General features: G+C 39.9%; 1 protein-coding gene across 1 annotated transcript in view; it reads left to right on the top strand.

The window, feature by feature from the left end:
* LOC115576063 (junction plakoglobin-like) overlaps positions 1-20,554 on the top strand; it is a 149,493-nt gene that overhangs the window by 72,580 nt on the left and 56,359 nt on the right. The window contains exons 2-8 of the mRNA XM_030408555.1: positions 3,160-3,212; positions 5,334-5,558; positions 12,068-12,321; positions 12,410-12,648; positions 17,518-17,719; positions 17,812-17,956; positions 18,044-18,147. Of these exons, the coding sequence (XP_030264415.1) occupies positions 3,197-3,212; positions 5,334-5,558; positions 12,068-12,321; positions 12,410-12,648; positions 17,518-17,719; positions 17,812-17,956; positions 18,044-18,147 (1,185 nt within the window). The 5' untranslated portion in view covers positions 3,160-3,196. The remainder of the gene's footprint in view (positions 1-3,159; positions 3,213-5,333; positions 5,559-12,067; positions 12,322-12,409; positions 12,649-17,517; positions 17,720-17,811; positions 17,957-18,043; positions 18,148-20,554) is intronic.

A 20,554-nucleotide genomic window follows, 5' to 3' on the forward strand; every position in this document is an offset into this window, starting at 1 on the left:
ATTCTTGAAAAAACGCACTTTGCACTAACCTTTTTGCTCGCTGAAATAGGATATTATATCATTAGTCATCAAAGGAGCTGCAGTCATCATTATTACTAATGATTAGTTGGCTTCCTGCAGCCTGCCTCTATTGATTAAACAGCACAGCCATCAGACAAGAGAGGTGGTCAATGCTAATTTAATCAACAAGGAGGCAGAAAATTTGTTTTAAGTGAGAGCCAATTGATTTCATGTGGTGCAATGATTAGATAAGGTATGTCCACTACACTGGGGAGCACTGAGGCAACATTTAAACCTACCAAGCAAACACACACACACACACACACTTCATCTACCTCTGTGTGTGAATTCCCGCCAGGCAGTGGGGGTTAGTGGGGGGCATTTGGGAAGATGAGACGCTGTGACTTTTCACCAACTATTGCTTCTGAAGGTCAAATAAGTGTGCTCTGTAGAGTTTTATATGCTTCACAACACTGACATATAACTTGCTGCTTTTCAGGCAATCTTTAGCTTTATAGAAAGAAATAGTTTCTTATCACAACATTAATAAGAACTGAGGCTGTGTTGTTTACAACACACAGTAAAAAAGATTATCAAGGTCATTAGCATCAAAAGTAGAATTTAGTAGTAGTAGTAGTAGTAGTAGTATTGTAAAAAAAAACCTCACGATGTGAAATAGATGAAAGGTCAGTGAAAAAAGCCAAGGGAACTCTACAGTCAGAAGTAGATTGTTTAAAAAGTTTTCAAGTATTCATTATTGATCAGCCTTGACTCCAAGGCTATTGGTTTATGAAAAGGTTTAGGCTATGAAATTACACAATTGTAATATAATCCATTTTAATACAACACTGGCTACCAATCATTGTTGGGGGTAACTGGTAAATGGTCTTGCATTTTAATAGCGTTTTTCCAGTCTACTGACCACTCAAAGCGCTTCAAAATACTTGCCACATTCACACACACATTCATACATTTATGGCGGAGGCTGCCATGCAAGGCACCATATGCTCATCGGGAGCAATTTGGGGTTCAGTATCTTGCTTAAGGATACTTTGACATGCAGCTGGGGTTTTACGCTCCTGAGCTCCAGCCGCCCTAAATACAACAGTTCCACATTAAACTAATATATTATTTTAATCATCAATGGATTAATATAACATGTCCCAATAGGATTTGCTGTAATATTATCTCAGTTACTACGTCAAATAATGTGTTACCACACAAAATCAAGTGTTTATTGATGTTTGTCAACCTGTTCACTCATAGTGGCTCATGACGATATAAATATTTAAAACTTTGTCAACATGAACTTGCCATACATATTTTGATTGCTTAGAATCTGCATAATTCAGTCATTCAGTTCATGTAACCGAAACCATAAGAACTGAACAATAATTCATTGGGAATTGCCAGCATGTTAGTTGTTCAGTCCCCAGATAAAAGTTGATCAGAAAAGGTTTTTCATTAAATTAATCCAAGTTTTGAATATTGCCCCACCCAGTCCATCGCTCCCTGTCTGCTAACTTCATTCGTCAAACAAAAACATAACTTATTAAACCAAGAGACATATTTTGTATTCTTTCTGCGCGGTGGTGCTGGGTATATTTGTTTTTCATCATGTTGCTGCCTGCAGCGTGATTGATTGATTTAGTTTCACCCCTGGTGTACAGCAAGCACTCTCGGTTTGGAGGGCCAGTGGCCTGTTTCATATGTCTTTGCTGCCAAAGAAGAACGAGCTGTCATTGGCTATCAACAAGTATCACCCGCAATTATAGCCAATGATTTTATGTCTCCAGTGCTATGGGTGGGTAGTTGGGTTGCATGGGAGCCAAGCTATTTAAATGTTTTATAATTTTTATCAGATATTCTGTTGTAAAGTGTGATTTTGTTGTTCTTGTCTCTACTTCCGAAAATCTATTGGCTGTCTGTCCGTCCTGGGACAGGGATTCCTCCTATGTGGCTCTTCCCAAGGTTTCTTCCACTTTTTTTTCCCCCTGTTAAATGTTTTTTTTTTTTTTTCTCAATAGGCTATGGCATGTTTTTCCTCACTCAAATAGAGGGTCTAAGGACAGAGGATGTTGTTCACTGTACACTTTGTAAGGCACACTGAGACAATGTGATTATGATTCTGGGCTACATAAATAAAATGTGTTTGATATGTTGTGCTTGGTTGCTGGTAGACTTTGAAGCAGAGACTCAAGGTTAGGTATTGCGTAAAAAGGTTTATTATTTACAATGAGGGAAAGACGCTGGCGTTATCTGCACATGAGCCAAGCAGAGAAATAGTGTCACACAAAGACGTGAAAAATCACTCAAGAGATCAAAAGCACAAGATATGATACTTGAGAGTACTTTGGAGAGTCACCAGATGAGACAGAATAATCAGGCTCTGGAATGGTGGAGAGACCAGAGTTATGTAGCAGGAGGTGATGAGTGGATGACTATCAGATGCATCTCTCTGCTGCAGCAGGACCCAGCACGCCACGCCCAGGAACACACACAGTGGGAAGGAGTAGTTGAGGGAAAGGAGGAAGGAAACAGGAAAGGTAAACACGACAGGGAAATGAAAACAAGAGACAACAAAACTGACACAGGACTGTGTTAGATATGGCGCAAAGTCCAGCTTCAAAGACCCATTGGACAGAGCGCATTTTTTGCAGTGAGAGACGTTTTTTTTTTCCAGATGTTTTCTAAATGTGTCTAAATGCAGAACACAAGACAGGTGATGAGAAACAATACGTTTTGAATGTTAGTCAAATGTTTTATAGTTAATGGAGACCAGATTATAGAAATGTAGGCATGCAAATATTACACATGCAGGTACAAAAAATGTGTCAGAATTAATATAAAAAACATTCAGGGAATTTCAACAATAATATTTAAAACATTCATGTTGATACACACACAACATAAACTTGGACTCATTGGTGAACTGGTGGACAAGCTCAAATGTGATCCTGCAAAAACAAATGAACGGTTGAAGAGTTATGTGCTCTTCTACAGTATAAGAATTTCTTGGAGGAATGCGAAAGAAGTCATTCCTTAACATGCTTTGCAGAATATGGTTATATACGTCTGTAATCCTTCAGTAAAAGATTTCCTTGAATGTTTTTGACAGTCCTTTCTGCAGACCTAATGTTTTGCTCTCTTTCTCTGTAGGTCAGAGATCAGTGAAGGCAGTGGTACCAGTGGAGAGATGATGTCCATGCAAAGTAAGTGCTCTCTCACCACAGAAGCCAGCCATTTTCATCTGTTGTATCTGCTCTATACATTGTATACATAACGTATGCACAGCCACTACTGTGCGACTTCTGAGGTTCTAAAGTGCTTACTGCTTTTATTGGAGGTGATCATGATTGCTTGAAATTGTTAACATCAAGTGACCCATCTAAAGGCTGATTGGTAAGTGTATGTTTGTTTCTGCCTATGTGACAGAACCAGTTTGACCGTCACACGTTAACAAATAAAACATAGGAAGCAGAAATCATCATGATTCTATCAGTTTAAACCAGTTTTGTATCTTTACACACATCTGCACAGGAAAACTTCTGATAGCTTTTGTAAAATAGTAGATATTATTATTGACTGGCATATTTGGTATTTTACAGCTTTGTCCTTGTGAGTTTCGTTTTGGGGGAAAACGTAGGATGAAAGAGACATTTTTATTGCTATTGGCAATGTTTCCATTGTATATCTCCACGCAAAAGTGAAAAGAAGGTCATAAAAATGTGTTCATATATTTGGTTCAGTATCAGTTGGATGAATTCTGACTCTTCAAAGGTAAAATCTTTGATAGATGAGACCAGGATCATGGTTACAAAACAGGTCAAGAATTATAAACATTATTGATTTTTCTCAATATAATAGCCTCACAACCGTGCCTGCAGTCAGAAACCTTCCTGTCCATTTTCTTTGTGCAACACTCGAGACCATTCTGCAATGATGGGGTCACATCACACCTATTCAGTGTCTAGGGTGCAATGGAACCAAGGATATGAGAGTCAACGTGAGTTTGGCAAGACTGGTGAACTGTACTATACTTATTCAATATACCCATCCTCTCATGGTCAACTTTATGGTACAGTTGACCTTTTGCACCACGGTGAATTCCCTCATGTGTACCATTGAAGTATACATGCTGATTTGGCATTGCAGCTGGTGTGATCCCCCTTGATCCCCTCTTGTAGAGGTCCACATATTAATTAGTTTTGCAAAAGTTTTTCAATGTAGACTAAGAGACTAATGTTACATCAGAGGTATTTTTCTCAGCTCCATGCATTACTCTGGCTATAGGGTTAGGACATATGGGCTAAATCTTTGTGGAGGTTACGTTAAACATTCAAACAGCTGATTTTAGTGTGGCATTCAAGTCATATGTAGTCTCTTATAGCCAGACATCTCTCATCTGACCTGTTTTTAGTTGATCTAGTGTCGAATATATAACACGACACCATCACCTTGTCCACTATAGGGACAGGGCACTGAAGGCAGAAAAAAACCAAAACACTCCATTAACATTGCGTTACTGAATACTTTACTTACCAATGTGGTGTTCTCTCTTCCAAGCCATGTAACTATCAATCCATTCATGAAATTAAATTGCACACTTTATACTCCTTACCCCGGGAATATGCACAAATGTTATTGGTTTGTAAGAGTGGCATTAAACAATGTAACGGGATGCACAGCAGAAGTAATCCTGGCCAGTTCAGCCACAGAACAGATCATCGTCCATTGTAAATAGAACAGATTCCCACGATGTGACCCACTAAATCACATGTTTTCAGATCTTGTTTCTTGAAATCAAACAGCTATTGCTAGCTTTCATCTCAAATTAAAGACTGTGTCCTGCTCATCTCTAAAGTTACTCTATCTGTTGATAGCCGATTGCCGTTTGATCGGCTATCAGCTATTGATCAGCTTTTTTACTTCTCCCAACTATCGTTATTAAATCGGCCTTCCTATAAATCCACTATCAGTCAACCTCTACCTTTCTTGTGCACAATAAAAGGGGGTTCAACTGCCTTTGGTCAGTTTTGAATTAGCAGCCAGGAAACTGAACCCTTCTGTTCACAAACTACTCCCCTTGGCCAGTTTGCGACTGCTGAGTGACTGTCTTGACTGTCAGCTCGACATGGAGCTCTGTAGGCACATCAGCAGCTTCATGATTTGGCATGTGGCTTTTGTTCTTACTCTGTAATGGATAGCATGCAATAGTTCTTTACTTGAGATAAAAAATAATTAACTAATAGCAGTAGTAGTGGTAGTAGCAGAAGTAGTAGTAGGAATAGGTTTACAAGTATCTGATGTCAGCCGTGTGTTGTTTCTTACAGTGAGTGAGGCAGACAGTGTTGTGAAAGTGGCAGAGTGGCAGCAGACTTACTACGCCTCAGACTCTGGCATTCAATCAGGAGCCACCACAGTCCGGGACGATGAGAGCAGCACTGAGTACAGTGGACGTAAGAAGTACACTGGCTGTACTACACCCAGTGCTCCTGCTACAGCCGCTGTGGGGGGAGGAGAAGATACAGCAGCTGGTGGAGTAGAGAGCCCCACAGGTGAGACTTTATACAGCACTTTCACTGAGAGAGCTCACAAACCATTAGGTTTCCGTGGTTTATGTGTTTTGGTTTCTTTGGTTTATTTCTATAATGTATTCTCTTTTTGCTCCTTTTATCTATGTTTCTATTGCTATCCCTGACTGTCATCATACATCTGGTCTTTATTTTCTTGTGCATCTGTTGCTTTTGTCCTCTGTATTTTTTGCTGAATTAAAAACAATAGTGTGATGTACACATTTTTTCGTTTATAACTTTACTTCTTTGTTTGTTTGCCCTTTGATCAGTCTAACCAACACGATTATTCCAGACCACTGAATAAATGTTTATGAAAAACATAGTTTCAGGCAAGTATTTTTGATTGATAAATATTTATTCCAATCTGCATATAGAGATGAGTGTATTTGGCTAGTAGGCCCCATCATGATTTCCATTGTATTTGAAGAGGGAGGGTGCAGCTGTGAGTAGTATAGAAAGCCCCCCTAATGGACCTTAGACACTGGTGGTGGTGAAGGGATGGAGAGAATGACTAAAGATTTGGAAATCTAGTAGGTTGTTTTATCTGAAACAATCGCTCACCTGCCGCTGCTCTCCTGAGCCCTCTCCACCTCTCTCTCTCCTGCAGTCGCACCTCGACCACGCTCACCTCCACAATCCATTTAGTCAGTAATTATAACTGGTGCTCACTTGTAGTATAGTTATCACACTGAGATCACACATTCAGCTAACTTTTCAAGGATACCTTGTAGGATCTATATAAATCCAGTTACAATTCCCTCTTTCTTCAAGTTTTGGAAATGAACGAGTAGGTCAGTGCTGTTCCAGATGAGTCACATTTTCCTGCTAATCACATTATCATCATATCTAGGGATCCAGAAGTCTTGTCCGAAGGCTGAATAGAGCCATCTGTCAAACCAGCAGTGTAACTGTCAACACTGATACATGTCAAAGTGACTATGAGTGGGAACGAGAATATAAATGTAGATGACTGTGGTGCATGGTGCCCCGAGTTGATTTCAAAATCTCTTCTTAAACTTTGTGATGATGCAAACTGAAAGTCCTGAATCTGAAATGTCTTGTGTTTTGAAACCAGATTGGACAGTTCAGGTGTTAAAACATACATTAAACAATAAAAGTATAACTTGCACTTGTAACTTTATTTCATTCAGGAACTCTCTCATCATTGATTAAATCATTTATTGCAACAAATGATATACAGTTAGGCTTGGTGCTGAAGGTTCCGCTCCAAAAGCTCCCCGGTTGTCAGCTCATGTTGTCATTTGACAAGAAGCATGTTAAGTCATTTCGGGGAGTGCGATGCATACCCCCCTGCAAGGGTAGAGTCGAAGCAACTAGATAAATTAAGCCATTTTAGACTCAGACTAAGCAGGTGGAGGCTGGGGTGGTGGTGGCAAGCTTGCCGGCAACCACAATGTGCATGCAGCAGTGTTGAAGGAGAGATCAGTGAATGACGGCTTGGGTTTAAATGGACCGCCTAATTTGGAAGAGTTGATATGGTTGGTCAGGGACTGATGCTGATGTGATCAGCTGGCTGTCAGCTGACTAGAGCTGCGGCTTATGACTGCCGTGTCCTGCATGAATTTGCGCTATGCTTCATTCTCTGCTCAGGACACCACTACTTAATTGTATCTTTATAGAGCAAATAGTTGTTTGCTGCTATATTAATTTTAAAAGTCTCATATTTTGAACCAGCACAACAGGTAGAACTGAACAGTATAAACATGGGCATCAAACATTACAACTAAAATCTAGTGAACTTGCAAACAATATCTGGGTCAAACATGCCCATAAATTCAAGGATGTGTTACACATACTGTAGTGTGGGATTAGCCAAACTTCATGCAACGTCAACGTCAATAAATGATTCCTGTATCATTGTCTAAATAATTCATTTACATACTATGAGAGTGCTGTGGTAGATACTTGGATGTAGAATATGGACAGGATGCTCCAGGAACATATTTCACATCTCATCAGAAATATTAATAAAAGAAATACTACTGGAAAACAGGCTAGAATAGAGGTGACAACAGCACTTTGGTAAGTTCAAGAAAAACAAGGAGAAGATTTACTGTAGTGAAAACCATGATATTAATCATATTAGGTTTTAGAATGGCTGGTGTGGGCAAGCAGCTCAGAGAGAAAGTTTAGCAGTGTTACAGTTTTGCCATACATAAACTTTGGAGCTCCTCAGTACCTGGGAAGACCTTGGGATCATACATTTGGCATAAAGTGGCGCAAAATTACTATTTTCAGACCAATGCAGATGTCGTTTAAACACCTAGTGCCCACTTTGTGTTCATAGCAAATGTACTTGCAACCACATGCGCTCCCCTGAGCATGTTGGTTAATAATGAGGTGTGGTCAGGTTCACTGATGGCACATTGCCAACCTGAGGCAGCAGAAAGTAACTGTGCAATAGACCAACAGAAAGTTGCTGTAAAGACAAAAGCGCAGTGTGTTTCCTGCATTTAATGGTGCTTTATTCAGTTAGTATGCCATTACCACCAGCTCTCCGAGAGGCAAAAACCGAGGCTACGTTGTGATAATACGTTACGTTATACGAGATGGCAGTTCTTTTCAATGAAATTAATGTACTGCTAATAAACATTGTACAATATCTAGTTTTCATACATTAGCATCGGGGGGAATTATATATTGATCGAGTGTAATCTATATCCTTCCCAGCAATATGGCAGAACACTTGAATATCAGTCTGCGAACATTTCTCTTTAATCCCAGATTTCCATCTGGGAAAGTCAGCTCCAGTGTTTGTCCTTGTTATATGCCGTTGCTTGTCCCCGACTTGTTGGAGTTTTTGTTTCTTCGACAATGATTCACGCTCCCAGGATTTTTCTGTAGAAACAGTAGCCCCATTCACACCCTCCTTTGAATGTGGGGATCCTTCGCCAATTCTCCACATCCTCCTCAGTGAAAGTTTCAGGTGTGGCAAGGGATGAAATTTTGCTTCGGCTCTGATGCAACTCTGGAGGTAGTATCAGATTATGTAGTTATCTAATTTAGAGCGAAAAACTTAACTATGTCACTTTCCAGGATGCATGGTGGGTATAAAGTATATACTGAGTATAAACAGTCAGCAGCTACATGTTTAGATTAACAGACACCGGTAGAAACAAGTTGAAAAAAACGGTGTCTCTGTGTGAAAAGGGCTATTGTGGCTCAACATGGTGACCTCTGTGGAGGTAGACCCTCTCCCTATATAGACATAAATGGCTCATTTTTAAGGTAATACAAACACAACAAATTATACTCCATTTCTGCCAAGTCTGTTTTGCTAAATGCCACCCCATATTGCACAATGGACCTTTAAGTTGTACTGACACACCAGTGATTTTACATATTTCAAACCTTTTATCAAACCATGCTTTAATGTTTCAAATATAAAAAATAAAGTATTTTTCCAAATAATTCTCCTATCAGAAGTCAGCACTCTTCATCCCAAAGGTGAGAAATAGTGTTGAGGTTAGGTTTCTGTATAGGCAAGTAAGAGGCTTACTCCTCTAAAGGAGAGCAGGGGCAAACAGGTGCAATTTCTTCTGAAAAAGGAACCATGTTCTGACCTAAAAAATATGTGGGTGCATTATCTGGCTAACCATCTGATGGGCTATACATTCTTTTGTGACAAGCCATTAGGACTGGTGCTATAAGGAAGGATTTCCCTTGAGAGCTATACAAATTCACATACACGTTTAAAGATGAAACAAAATGGTTGTGGGATTATGCATGATAACTAGGCTTTGTTGTGCCTTTTATTCACTATTGGTGAATCCAAAATACCTTTGGATGAACCTGCAACGGACAGGTTATTTTAAACCGTACGGATGTGGCTCAGTTTGTTGTATCACTTGTCAAGATAGAGATAATTGTTTGCTTCTCTTCCCAGATACTGCTAACACACTTCTAATCATGTATTGGCTTTAAAGGCTTATTCCATGACATGACATTTCTCCAGTGCTGAATTCAATTGGTCCCACAGTCTCACTGTGGACTTTTTAGTTTGAAGCCAAACATGTTTCTTGAGCATGCTGTCAGAAATACCCACAGCTTGTTGAACAATCTGCTCTGCAACTTTAGCACCTTCATGTTGTCACTTTATATGTCTTCATTATCGTATCTTAACACAGTTTTTTTTCTACAGGTGAATTCACAATTCACAGAATAAGATAATGAAAATATTCTGAAAAACATTTTCTAAATGACTTTTTCCAAGTCAGCTTCTGGATTTAGAGGAACCAAAGAGAATTATTTCAGTTTCATTACTGTTTAGTTGAAATAAATTGTTTATCATTGTAAGTGCTGGATGTGTTTCAGTTTCTTGAAGACGTTTCACCTCTCATCCAAGAAGCTTCTTCAGTTCTAACTAACTGGAGGGGAGTTGCAGGCTTTTAAACTCTGTGTGGGAGTGTCCTTACAGAGTCGTTAAGGACACATATGAGCTCTGAGTCATTAGTGCCACTTTAGCAACCGACCCTCATGTGGGTTGCTAGGGCTAAGTGAGCTCAGGTGTGACTGGTTGTTAAGCTGCCTGAAGAGGGAACTCAGTAATGCATTTTAGGTGGGTGGTAAGTCATGTTGTAGTCCACCTCCTCTGTTCAAAGACGGTCGTTCCAGTTTGACATAGATGGATTCTTTTATTCCTCTTTCAAACCATCTGTCTTCTCTGATGTTTACATTGCTGTCAATTTACATTTGAAGGAGAAAAATCATTCATTTGAGGACAGCAGAGTCTTGACGTCCAATTGCCTAAGATATAGCACTTAGAATTACCATGACCTGGATGACTGAGAACATTCATCAATATATTTACCATCCTCAAAAGAGTTCAACAAGGTTTTTGGAAAATTTGAATGGTACAGCTGATAATCCTCAGAGTGATTGTAGAAGTAGATACTTGCTAACCAACTGAATCTCCATTTAGTACTAATTTTTCATATACTGTACATACTGTACCTAGACCTACTTACACTATTTATGTACTGAAAATACTGTAAATCTGTCTATAGTCTGCTACATTATATATTCTGAACACACTTGCACTTTACTGTTTCTTTTTGCACTTCTGGTTAGATGCTAAACTGCATTTCGTTGTCTCTGTACTTGTACTGTGTACAATGACAATAAAGTTGAATCTAATCTAATCTAATCTTATCTAACCTAATAGTGTTTCCAAGAGCACATGTATGGAAAAAATAAAACTGGCCCTAGAGTGGATCCCTGAGGGACACAATAGGTGAAAGGAGGAGGAGGAATACAGACTTATATCCACTAGGATTTTGCTGTACCCTTAAAACAAACCCATTGATTGAGACATATCCAAAGGATGTCATGGTAAACGTTACCCAAGGCAGCGCTGAGATCTTGTAAATCTAGTTGCCATCTTTACCACAGTCAACAGAGAGTAATAGATAATTTTTCATCTTAAATAGAGCTGTTTTAGTGCCATAGAGGGCTTTAAACTTTAATGGAACAAGGTTCTCACTGGTATTCAGGACGAGTTTCAGTTATGACAGGGCAATCTTTTCATTGGTTTAGAATAAATATCAATTTGGGGATACTCCAATTATTAAAACAGTTGACATCCACATTACATGTGCATGACATTGTTAGACAAGCATTAAGTGAATGCTTCACTTAATTGTTGTGCATAGGGCACTTAAAATCTTGAAACTTGAAACTGCCATTATAGCTGTGGAGTGTTGGTGGGAGTGTCCTTAATGCACAGACTAGAAATCTTGCTTGAAGTGATGCATCCTGCACCTCCATTGGTTGTCTGTAAACACCAAAATGGTGGAGTTCAAAGGTCTCACATACTTGGGTCAAGAATAAACGTCCACTCTATGGAAGGAATCACAATGTACAAAATGTATGTGGGTATGTGATATATGCAAACCTATATAACAGTATTGCATTGAATTGTAAACCAGTGTGTCACTGTGCTGCTAGTTCAAAGGCAGACATTAAACAAATTTAGCCATACTAAGTCCAATTAGATAACATTTAATTAGATCCATTACAACTCAATGTTTCTCCTTTATGGAGCTAATTCAGACTTTGAAACACAATAATACATTCAAATAACACTCATTAACAGGTAAGCCTAATGTTGAATATTGAGTCACACAATCAGAGTTCATCTCTCAACTTTAATTACATATTTAAGCATTATATAAACAATAATTAAATTGTGATTTGGAGTTTTCCTTTCTTGATCTGTTCTGCTTTAAGACAGATGGACAGACATACAGACACACAATTGTACCCTCACACGTTGCATACCGTGGTTTTATTTCTCTTTTTTTGTTTTCATATTCAGATGTTCTTGAATAGGTTTTTGTCAGTGAAAACAACACACACACACACACACACACACACACACACACACACACACACACACACACACACACACACAACCACACAAGCCATCTAAGATTCTCCCCCTCTCTTTGTATCTCCATCTCCTATGACAGATTTCGACGCTCAGTACTCACTAACCCGGGCTCAGCGCGTTAGGGCAGCCATGTTCCCAGAGACCCTGGTGGAAGGGGAGGCGGCCATGCCTGTCCAATCAGATCCTACACAGCAGAGCAATGTGCAAAGACTGGCTGAACCCTCCCAACTTCTAAAGACAGCTATTGTCCACCTGATAAACTACCAGGACGACGCTGAGCTGGCCACCAGGGCAGTGCCAGAACTCACAAAGCTGCTGGGAGACGAAGATCCAGTATGTCACTGTCATACTGAGAATTTTTTAACTGAGCTTTCATACTTGCATCTTATGTTTTTACACCATAATTTCCTCTACTTTTTAGATTGTGGTGAACAAGGCGGCCATGATAGTCAACCAGCTGACCCGCAAGGAGGCCAGTCGCAGGGTGTTGGTGCAGTCTCCAGCCGTGGTGGCTGCCGTGGTGCGCGCCATGACGACAGCAGTTGACATGGAGACAGCCCGTTGTGCAGCCAGTGTGCTCCACAGTCTGTCGCACCAGCGGGAGGGACTGATAGCCATATTCAAGTCTGGGGGGATACCAGCACTGGTCCGCATGTTAAGGTAGCACAATTCAATACTATACAATACAATACTTTAATTCAATTACAATTTATTCCCAGAAATACCCTGGCATGATGACATTTAGAAAAGCAGTTTCAGGTCTAAACTGCAGAACATTGCCTGTTCCATGATGCAAGGGCTTGTGTGCACAGGATCAGACTATAAATTGCTCTGTATATACCATAAGGTATAACGTAAATGTATTTTTAGTTCTATTTTTATTTGTGGTAAAGCAGTCTCGTAGTATATGATGTAACTTAAAATGTGATATAGTTTGAGACAATTCATTTTATAACAATAAAGTTTGATGTTCCATTGAGTAACCCATCTTATCCATAAAGCCATGGCAGTTTGCCTCTTTCCTCTCTCACACTCCCCATGCAACCTGGCCTCACAAAGGAGACAATTAATGCATAAGCTTTGGACACTTTGCAAACATGTCTTTGCCACAGTCTGTTATGATGTTGATTTGATATTGATTTGAAAAAAAATGACACAATCAACATAAAATGTGAAATAACGGGGAGTAGCTTATCGAAGCTGAGCACGGCTCAAAGTAAGCTAAACTATTCATTTTGCAGATTGCCATTTGATGAACTATTGAAAATGTTCTACATCCAAATGGTAACCAGAGGCCAATTGCAAATTGTAACAGATGACACGAGCAAGCTAGTCTTCAATTTTAAGACTAAATTTGGGGCCTTTCCAACCCCCAGGCAGGGCTGTGGAGTTAATCCCTTACACTGAGGCTTAACAGAGGAGGATAATTCACACTCATAATTGATTTGGGAGCCTTATTCACACAGAAAAGGAAAGAAAATTGAATAAAAAATTACAAACTAAAAGAGCTTCACAGTTGCAGCTTGTTTGGCATGTGTGTGACTTCCATGTAGGCAATCAATATGCAGCGTTTGACCTCTTTTTGCCTATTGATACACATTCTCCCTACCTAGCTCTCATTTTGTTTCTTCTGGAGGTTTGTTTTTGGTCCTCACCTTCCTGCATCATTATGCATGTGGCTGTAGTATGCAGTAGTTCATATATGCACCATATATATAAGCTGAATATCAATTTAAGTAAGCTTTACTGTCATAATGCTTTTTATGTATCTGTATATGATGGCTGTGTTACAGTATGAGAAAAGTATAGGACCCAAATGCAGAAACACTTGCAAGGCAGACGGGAAACAGTAACTAAAGGCAAGCTTTATTACACAAAATCTGAATGATACACAAAAAGAATCCAGGAAAACCAAAAAATTGTCTTAAGCACAAAATCATAAAGTAGCGAAAAAAGAGAATAAACAATGTGCAAACAAAAGCAAAGTACAAATCAATGAAAACACAAGGAACTGAAAACAAGCACATACCGTGAGGTCAAACTGAAAAATGCTAGATAGCACTGGAGGATGCTGGGCCGAAACACAGGAGACAACAGAACGATCTGACAAAGACAAGATGAAGCACATAGACTATATGCACACACACACACACACACACACACACACACACACACACACACACACACACACACACACACACACACACACACACACACACACACACACACACACACACACACACACACACACACGAGGTGCAGGTGGAGTGAGTTGTGGAAAGGACAGGTGAGGGACAGGAACATAAAAACACTGGAAGGAGGGAAATCACAAAAGGAACTGAAAAGCAACCTGTGACACATGAGGGCACAATTTTAAAATAAAACAGGAAATAAAACATAATAAACCAGGATCATGGCATGCTGTTTTATCCCTCGCTTTATCTGTCTTTACATCTATTTCTACATGTCTGATGATGTGTCTTTTTAAATTTGGTCTTTTCTTTCTCATTTATATATTTGTACGGTACACAGATATGAGCCAGTAGCACACTGAAGTATACTGAGTTTAGTATGTGTTACACTGAGGGGGAAACTAGAGGGAGACCCAAATGCAGACACACACGGGAGGCAGGATTTGGGGGAAACAATAGTGAGCTTTTTTCAAACAATGCTGAATACAAAAAAAAACCAAACATCAAAAACCAGAAAATAAACAAATGCAAAAAAATACGAAATCAAAATCCAAACATACCAATGGGGAAGAAACAGGAGGAGACACTTGAGAATATCACGGAGAGCCGGACAGAGGCTGATGGACTCACAGGGTACATCAAGGAACGAACAGACAAGGAGTGCAGGGAGAACAAAGACTAAATACACAGACACACTACGGAGGGGATCAGGAACAGGTGAGGTGAGAGAGGAGGGAAAAGGACAGGTGAGGTAACGAAGGGAAACACAGAGGGAAAAACACAGAGGAAAAAACACAGAGGAGACCATGTCCAAATGTGATCATGCGTTCTATACAATAGATCTTTCAACCTAAACATACAAACAGCTCGTATACCATCACCTTCCAACTAATGTGAGCATTTTTCCAATTTAAGTATGTTTCAAATAGCCTGATATAGTCTACATTTAAGCAGCCAAAAACAAAACGAACAAAACAGAACACAAACAAGGTTCAAGGTTAATTCATTCATCATGCTACAACTCAGGGATGTACAATAAAATGCAGTCCCTCATTGCCACAGAAAAAAATCCATGGTAGAGTAATGAGGATGAGATCAGGAGTGTCACAGCCGGAGGAAAGAAGCTGCTGTGCAGTCTTCTAGTATTGAATTGTATACTTCTTTTTCCAGTATGTTTTTCCATATAGTAGCAGAGTGAACAGACTGTGGCTGGCTGGGTGTTGCCTTTTAGTATCCTTTGGGCTCTGTGCAGGCATCTCACTTCACTGTTATCTCTGATGCTTTGTAGATTGTTATGATATGATCCGCTATGATCTGTCATACCTACCCTCACAAATCTGTCTGAAAATGTTGTATATTCTTTTCACATTTTAGTGCCTCTGTGGTGTGTTATTCGCCTGTGTAGCATTTGCATACTTTGTTTGCCGACGGTTGCATTCTGGTTTCATGTTTCAGCTTCTTTACTTTTTTGGATTAAGGCTGTAAAGCCAAGATAATCAAAGTCACCCACATTCATCTTCTCTGCAGCATGAATGTTTATACAACATTTCATGACAGTCCTAATAATGTGGGGAAAATATGTCAGTGATTATTACAGACACAGATTACATTAATTCCCATTGCAACAGCCTTCCTCTTCGATTGGCTAAAAAATTATTTGTGCATTAAATCTTCAAAAAATGATAGCCCTTCTCAGAATCATATGCTTTATGCCTAGATGTAGTGATGATGCCAAGCAAAAAAAACGCCAAGGGCTAAGAGACCATAATGTGTCATTTTACTTTCTGATTATATAATTGGCATGTGTATTCAAAAACAATTGCTGTTGCTAAGAAGCTGGAAGCTACAGTCATGTGAAAAAATTAGGACACTTGAGCCTTTGTGTTTTTTTTTACATATTTGGACATATGGATAATTAATTTCAGTATGAACTACACAGAGAGATTCAAGACATATAACTAAACTGAAGAAAAAAACGTTCTGTAAAATGTAATTAAAATATAAGGGGGAATAAATTAGGACATCCCCACTTTTATCACACTTAAAATGGCACAGATCAAATCAGGTGCGCATGATTAGAACATTGTTACTCAGCATTTTGAAGGAGGCTTGCCCTATTTGAAAACATATAGTCTGATGTGCTCCAGACTTTTGAAGTCAGAGTGAAACTGGGTAAGATTTTTATTCATTTATTTTTTGTATGTACTTTATAATCCGAAGGGGAAATTCTTTTTTCCACTCATATTACACACACAGGTGGGCATACACACATGCAATGTATAGAGGACATGTATATAGACATGTGTTAGGGGTCGGTGCCTTGCTCAAGGACACCCTGGCAATGCCCAGGTTGTGAACTAGCATTCTCCAACTACTAGTCCAAATCGTACTTCATTTGGTCTGAGTGGGACTTGAACAGGCGACTTTTGAGTCCTTAAGCCAAGTCCCTGCGGACTGAGCTATTGCCGCCCCAAAGGGTTAAGTTTATCGTATTAAGAACGAAGATTGTAGCAGTTTATGAGTCTGGTAAGGGATTTAAAATGATCTCAAAACAATTTGTTATCAGCCGTTCCACTGTCTGGAAAATAGTCTATAAGTGGAGGACATTCAAAACAACTGCCAACATGCATATAAAAAATGGTCTGAAGCAAGAGGAATTGCTGGGAACTACTGCTCAATATCTAAAGTAAAGTAACAGCTAGCTGGCATCAGTTACTTGTAAAATGCATAGATAATGTTTAACAGTAAAATCTCAATTTAGCCTGCACCTAAGTTATCACATATTTGAGTTTGCTAACATTTGCAATAACGTCAGCTAGTTCGAGGTGTATGGTGGGCTAACCATCACATTAGCAGCACATTTCTCGTATTTCAGGATAATTAAATATGGACTTACCTGAAAGTGATGCACGGGCATCATCTCACAGTTTCTTCTTTCTTTTTTCTGCTCTTGACTCCTGCTGTCTTTTCGAGGCTATTTCCAAAAGAGTTGACAGCCTGCTGTCAAACTTTGTCAGGCACAATCCAACAGACCACTGAGGTAGGGAGGGGCACGGATGACTTTTCATAATTATATTTTTGGCGCCCCCTCAGCACTTGGTGCCCTACACACAGCACTTGATGCATGTGGTGGGAGCGGCAGCGCTGCACATATACAAAGCAACACAAACTGCAAAAGCTTGTTTACTTCATGTCCAACAAACTTGTATAGAATGACACTGGTGGCCAGAGGGGTTAGAGAGGTAATACACTGCTTAACGCGCCTTGACATTTTTCATTTAATGAAGTATCTATATCTTTTTCTTTCTCTCTTACTCCATATATCTTAACTATGCAGTTCCCCAGTGGAATCAGTCTTATTTTATGCCATTACCACCTTGCACAACCTGCTGCTGCATCAAGAAGGGGCTAAGATGGCGGTGCGTCTTGCCGATGGCCTGCAGAGGATGGTTCCTTTATTGAAAAAGAGTAACCCAAAGTTCCTGGCCATCACTACTGACTGTCTGCAGCTCTTGTCCTATGGCAATCAGGAGAGCAAGGTGAGGCAAGGACCTTGACACTCAGAAGGATGTCCTTGTCAATCCACTTATTAGATGCAGAATTATACTTTCTACTTCCCCCTTTTTGTCAGCTGATCATCCTAGCCAATGGGGGCCCAGAGGGTCTGGTGTTCATCATGAGGAACTACAACTATGAGAAGCTACTGTGGACCACCAGCCGGGTTCTTAAAGTGCTCTCTGTTTGTCCCAGCAACAAGCCAGCGATAGTAGAGGCTGGTATGTCCACATGACTGAAATTGAATGTAGAACACTGTGTGTAGATGAATGCATTGTATGTAACTGTATCTTCACATTCGTATACAGGTGGTATGCAGGCTTTGGGCCAACATCTTACAGGTTCCAGTCAGCGTCTGATCCAGAACTGTTTGTGGACACTCCGCAATTTGTCAGATGCCGCAACCAAACAGGTATGTATACATTCACACACAGCAGCTACCATTGCTATTACTACTACTATTGCTGCTACTGTCAATGCTACTACCACTTCTACTTGTCTACAAGTACTGATTCTAGAGCTAGGGGAATAGGATACAACATGTTATTTCTCATTCTGCCGGGTAACAGACATACGGTAACTGATGTAGGAGCAAGCTTGATTACGTGTTCAGAATCTCATAAAGTGACATGAAGTGGCATGAAAGTGAGGTTTCCCCCTCATCATTTTTAATTGGATTTTTTTCACAAGACCTTGCATAAAATTATATCTGTAAGAAATTGAGTCCACATGTACTCTATGAGGTTCAAGTCAAGACTTTGGGAAAGCTGTTCCAAAACCTATATTCTAGCCTGATTTAGCCATTCCTTTACCACTATTGATGTGTGTTTGGGATAACTGTCCTGTTGGAAAACCCAACTGCACCCAAAACCTAATCTTCTGGCAGATGATTTTAGGTTTTCCTGAAGAATTTGGAGATTATCCTCATTCTTCAATATTCCATTTACTGTCTATAGAGCACCAGATCAAATTGCAGCAAAACATCCCCACAGCATAATACTATCAGCACCATGCTTGACAGTAGGTATGGTCGTCAGGTTGTGATGGGTAATTCCTCAAATTCTCACCTACAAACATATTGCTGCTCATTATGGCCAAACAACTTTTTTATTTGTCCATGTGATCAGCAGTAAACTTCAGTTGAGCTTTAAGGTGCTGTGTCTGGAGCAAGGGCTTCATTTCTTGCATGGCAGCCTCTCAGCCTGTGTTGATGTGAAAATGCTTGACTGTGGATACTGACACCTGTCTTCCAGCAGCTTCTAATTCATTATGGTTTTCTACTCCTGACCATCCTGACCATTTTTCTGTCAGCATCAGCTGATCTTAAGACCTGTATATGCTTTGAAATGGCTCCAAGTGACTTTCCTGATTTGTTCAAATCAATAATGCACCGTTTCAGATCAATGCTGAGCTCCTTAGACTTTTCCATTGTAGTGTTTGTGCCTGAGACTAATGGGTGTATCAAACACGCCCATTTAAAATGGGCCCTAAAGACTCACCAGCCATTATCAATCATAATCACTCAGAAGAAGTTAAGAGGCCATGCTGCAGACCAAATTTCGCACAACTTTGTAAATCACCAAAATTGATTGTTGAAGTCGCTGTATGAATATTTTGAGCCAGCAGATTTGGTCACATTTACAAATGACCTATAATAAATTCAGACTTGAACTAAACTAAATGTTACAAATAGTATGTGTTCCACTCATTCCATCACAGAAAGAGAGAGAGCTGTAGAAATCTTTGTAAGTGAACACTGCCATGATATACATTTTCTTTAAAATTGTATATGATCTTCTGACCACGCATATATATGTATATATATATATATATATGTATATATATATATATATATATATATATATATATATATATATATATATATATATATATATATATATATATATATATATATATATGTATATATATATATATATATATATGTATATAAAAATCTCCTTCTCATGGTGTCTGTGTCATCCTCAAGCTCGGGTTCTCTACCAGAGGCCTGGGAGTTTGAGGGTTCTGCGCAGTATCTTGGCTGTTCCTAGGACTGCACTCTTCTGGACTGAGGCTTCAGATGTTGTTCCTGGGATCTGTTGGAGCCACTCTCCCAGTTTGGGGGTTACTGCCCCGAGTGCCCCCACTACCACGGGGACCACGCTAGCCTTGACCTTCCACATCCGTTCCAGCTGCTCTTTCAACCCTTGGCACTCAAGTACTCTCAAGTTTCTCGTGTTCCTTCTTCCTGATGTTGGCGTCAGCTGGGATCGCCACATGTATCACCACCACCCTCTTCTGCTCTTTGTCCACCACCACTATGTCCGGTTGGTTAGCCAGGAGCTGTTTGTCAGTCTGGAAGCTGAAGTCCCACAGAACCTTGGCCCTGTTGTTCTCAGCCACCTTCTGTGGTATGGCCCATTGGGATTTGGGTACTTCTATTCCATACTGGTTGCAGATGTTCCTGTATACTATCCCAGCCACTTGGTTGTGCCTCTCCATGTACGCTGATCCAGCTAGCATCTTACACCCTGCTACTATGTGCTGGACTGTCTCAGGGGCTTCTTTGCACAGTCTGCATCTTGGGTCTGATCTACTCTGGTAGATCCTAATCTCTATGGCTCTTGTGCTTATGGCCTGTTCTTGAGCTGCCACGATTAGTGCCTCTGTGATGTCTGTCAGTCCTGCATTTTCCAGCCACTGGTAGGATTTCTTGATATCAGCCACTTCCTCTATCTGACGGTGGTACATGCCATGTAGGGGCGTGTCCCTCCAGGTTGTCTGCTCCTCCTCATCCTCTGCACTCTCATCAGGGTTCT

This window comes from Sparus aurata, chromosome 23, assembly GCF_900880675.1.
Source record: "Sparus aurata chromosome 23, fSpaAur1.1, whole genome shotgun sequence".
Classification (NCBI taxonomy): domain Eukaryota; kingdom Metazoa; phylum Chordata; class Actinopteri; order Spariformes; family Sparidae; genus Sparus; species Sparus aurata.